The sequence below is a fragment of the Triticum aestivum genome, chromosome 4D (genome assembly GCF_018294505.1).
Source record: "Triticum aestivum cultivar Chinese Spring chromosome 4D, IWGSC CS RefSeq v2.1, whole genome shotgun sequence".
Classification (NCBI taxonomy): domain Eukaryota; kingdom Viridiplantae; phylum Streptophyta; class Magnoliopsida; order Poales; family Poaceae; genus Triticum; species Triticum aestivum.
The window spans coordinates 392159420-392163429 of NC_057805.1; the positions used below are offsets into that span (position 1 = coordinate 392159420).

General features: G+C 49.7%; 1 protein-coding gene across 1 annotated transcript; it reads left to right on the forward strand.

Moving 5' to 3' along the window:
• Positions 1-901: 901 nt before the first annotated feature.
• Positions 902-2857, forward strand: LOC123098124 (protein Barley B recombinant). Its single transcript, XM_044520017.1, has 2 exons — positions 902-1203; positions 1341-2857. Exon 2 carries the CDS (start codon positions 1472-1474, stop codon positions 2510-2512), a length of 1041 nt encoding a protein of 346 aa, XP_044375952.1. The 5' UTR covers positions 902-1203; positions 1341-1471; the 3' UTR covers positions 2513-2857.
• The last annotated feature ends 1153 nt before the right edge of the window (positions 2858-4010 follow it).

Sequence of the window (4010 nt, forward strand, 5' to 3'; positions counted from 1 at the left end):
AACATCCGCCGCGAGGGCTGTCACGACCTCCCACACCCTCTGCCTCGCACGGTGGGCACACCACGCCATAGCCTCAGCAAACGGGGCCACGGATGGCCTCATTGTCGGCGCGCCAATGAAGGGGTTGCGCTCCGCCACGACGTTTGGACGCCAGACAGAGCGCACCGCCTCGACAGCTACAATGCGCCGCGTGCCAGGCGCCATTTGGGCGGAGGTGACAGATTCCCGGCGGATCGAGTCTAACCGTTGCCGGGTATTCTCCTCGCGGGCGCGGTGAAGTGCAGTGCGGACGACCATCTCCTCCTCGGGCCCGAGTGGGATGAAGTCCCAGTTCGTAGATTGGTTGACGCAGGACTCGGACCCGCTGCTCGTCATGCCCGGAGAATGCCGGAGTTCGCTGAAAGTGAGCTTGAGGGCAGGAGGGAGGGGGAGGGGGAGTGGAGAGTGGAGTGGCTAGGGTTTGGTCCGGGTTGCAGATAGGGACGAATATATGTGGGGTCGAGGTGGGCCAATGTGACCCGGATCCGACGTGGCGGACGCGCCCGGGCCTCCCATATCCGCCTTAGAATTGGGCTAGATATGAGGGGTGTCGGTCAACCCAGACATTTGAGGCCGATTTGAGGTGCCCGGTTGGGTCGTATTTTTTTTTGTCCGGTACCGGCCGACCGTCCAAGTGTTTGAGGCGTCTGGTTGTAGATGCTCTAATTCCGAGTAGAAGATAGGAAATCTAACTGTTGCTGTAATTCCGTGGTATTTACTCGATCATACATTTCAACTTTACACATTTCGGTTGGAGATACTCGGCAGTTTGGCTTTGACGAAGCGCCATTTCGGTACCGCTTACACGTGGGTCCTTATCCAAGGCGTGGCATTTGTGTCAAAATGCAGAAAGAAATATGCCATTTTCTCTAGACCGTCCTGTACCTTGCTTTCGTCTTCCTCACCCCGAGCCTCGGCCCTCCTGACCTAACCAATCCGACCCTAGGCGGCTCCATCTCTCCTAGACTGTGCCACGACGTGCCCTGCCGTAGCACTGCGTTACCGCCGACGCCTCACTCCCACCCCATCCCATCCCCCACTCCCACATCCCCTCCGCCCCTCTCACGCGCCTCGCCGCCATCGCCGTCCCCGTTCTTCCTCGTCGCCGAATTTCGTCCCTGCTGTCCCCGCCCCGTCCGCAATCTCGGGCCATTGGGTTTTGAGGTATGAGGGTTGTTCCAATCAGAGATTTGTTAAATCCCACTCACCAATCGCAATTTCTGGGTGTGCCGGTGCGCACCATCTAGATCCGCCCCTGCTTACGGATCCTTGAATTTTTTTCGACTTGTTTTCTGAAATAGGTTCCAGGGATTGGTGTCTGGAATGCAATGGTGGGGATAGCCTGACCGTCCAGAGCCCGAAAGAAGAGCACATTTCTCGTTCCAATCTCGGTTTTCTTGGATTTCGATTCGTTTGTTCAGGGCCGGCCGAGATGGACGACGACGGCAGCTTGAGCATTCGGAATTGGGGCTTCTATGAGACGATGAAAGGCAACCTCGGCCTGCAGCTGATGCCATCTGTGGCCGGCGGCCACCGGGACACAAAGCCGCTGCTCCCCAACGGCACCTTCTTGCAGCACCACAACGCCCCGCACCACCCGCCGCATTCACATCATCCCCGCGACTATGGTAACGGCGAACCCTCTGGTGGCATGCCCACCGAGCCGCCGGCTATTCACATGGACTTTGTGCGCAACGAGGCCTGGATGCACCCCTCGCAGCATCAGCATCAGCACCAGCACCACCACCAGAACCAACATCAACAGCAGCATCAGCATCAGCATCAACATTCCCGTGAGCAGAAGGTCCTTCATGCTGTTCCTCTTGGGCCTCCTGGACATATTGGACATCCTGGACATGCTGTGCATCACCACCCTACAGATTTTGGGATGATGCCAGATGCGCGTGGTGCGCACACTCTCCAGATGATGCAGCCACAGGAGCCTCCTGTGCCTGAGGAGGAAAAAATTGCCCCACCGTTGGTTGAAGAGCATTCTGTGGTCGGAAGCAAGCCTCTGGTAAAGAAGAGGCAGCAAGGTCGTCAGCCTAAGTTGCCGAAGCCGAAGAAACCTAAGAAGGTTGCTACTCCAGGCGAAGATGGGGCACCCAAGGCCCGTGCACCCCGAAGCAGGGGTCCTCTTAAGCCTGTGGAAATGGTAATTAATGGTATTGATTTTGACATTTCAAGGATACCAACACCTGTGTGCTCATGCACTGGAGCTCCCCAGCAATGCTACCGGTGGGGTGCAGGTGGCTGGCAGTCTGCATGCTGCACAACTTCTATTTCGACATATCCGCTGCCAATGAACACAAAGCGCCGGGGCGCACGTATTGCTGGAAGGAAGATGAGCCAAGGTGCATTCAAAAAGGTTCTTGAGAAGCTAGCTGGTGAAGGGTACAACCTTAATAATCCAATTGACTTGAAGACCTTCTGGGCCAAACATGGCACAAACAAGTTTGTAACAATCAGGTAAGAGACATGCTATGTTGATTGCCTTGTAGGCTCCAACGCTGCAGTTTGGTCTGAGTTATTCTCTGTACCTGCTCTTGCCAATCTGTAGACATCTTTAGAAGTAGCTTGTAGCCATGTTCAGTTTCCTGGACTTAATTTACATGCCTATTTCGAGCTTCAGCTGTGAAGTAGGAAGTCTGTCTGTATCTGTCATGTCAATTTAGAAGTTGTAGTGTAATGGCAACAGTTTTTCTGATTTAGTTAGCATTTAATGCTTCAATGTCTGTTATGACCTGGATGTTTATGGCTTCATGTAGAGGTTTTCTCCATTAAAGTTGAAAGATAATCGCTACCTCTTCTAGGGCTAGTTATCATTTAATTTGGTATTTCTTTACATCTGCCAAGTTTATATATGAAATACTCGCATGACTCATGCGGTTCTTATCTTTGACCTGCTATTAAGCTTGTGCTCCATGGATCTAAGCAAGTAAAATGCCTGATAGTTTCTCATTGTTCCGATCTGGTGTTACTGTGCGCTGAACCGAGTATTTTTATTTGTGTGCCTCTACCTTAATACCTTGGACATTATGATAGCACTTGCTCACCAATGGTTTGCATATCTTGACTCAATATGTGTAGTATTTTCCTTTTGAAATAGCATAAACTTTAACTTGTGTGGTGTTTGATCGCCCTTTCTCTTAGAATTATGCAAGGGAGTATATATTTATAAGGTATGTGTAAAAGTCTTACAAGTTTAAAAAAAAACATGACAAATGAAAACAGAAGAGAAAGAAAAACATCACCAGCAAGTGGACAGACAACTACTGCTGCACAGCGTACTACCTGAGTGCCCCCAAGAGTGAAAGATTTGCTACCAAAGGTCAGTAAGATCCTGCAAAGGTGTGGCCGGGCCTCCTTGTGAAAAAACCTTTCCTTACTTTCCTTTCATAGGTGCCATGGGCCCAAAATAATGAAGCTGTCCATACATTCTCCTTTCTGAAAGATCTGGGAGTCCCTATCCTCTTGCCACCAGTCTTACAGTTCACTATCAAGAGAGGGTGTTGCATTTAAGACCAGTCCATCTGTAGTTGAAGAAGTTTAATTATAGCGACTTTCTATAACAAAATCGAAATCTGATTACACGGCTTTCTATCAACATCTTACTAGCTTAGAAGGTTTCCAGAAGTATGAGAATAGATCTTTGCTCAGGGTTCAGTATTTGGAAATCGAGGTTTCGTTGTGGCGTCTGTTTGCAAATATTTATCTATACTTAGAAACTGATTAGGTTTGATTGCAACGAGGGAAAAAAACATGGTAGCAAAACTAAGTAATATGCAGATTGTTTGGTTTAGCCATTGAACAAAAGCCCATTTGCTTGCCAGCTCTGGTTTGTTTCTTCTTTTAGCTAACAGGCATGATGAACTACTACCAATCCTTTTGCATTTACGTTCGTTGGCTTTCTGAAAGCACTTTTCCGTTTCTGTTTTTATGCGTTTCAGTCATCTTAAGATCTAAAGTAC

Bases quoted from the DNA above. Each gene is read 5' to 3' on its own strand.
- LOC123098124 (XM_044520017.1), top strand. From the start codon at position 1,472: ATGGACGACGACGGCAGCTTGAGCATTCGGAATTGGGGCTTCTATGAG.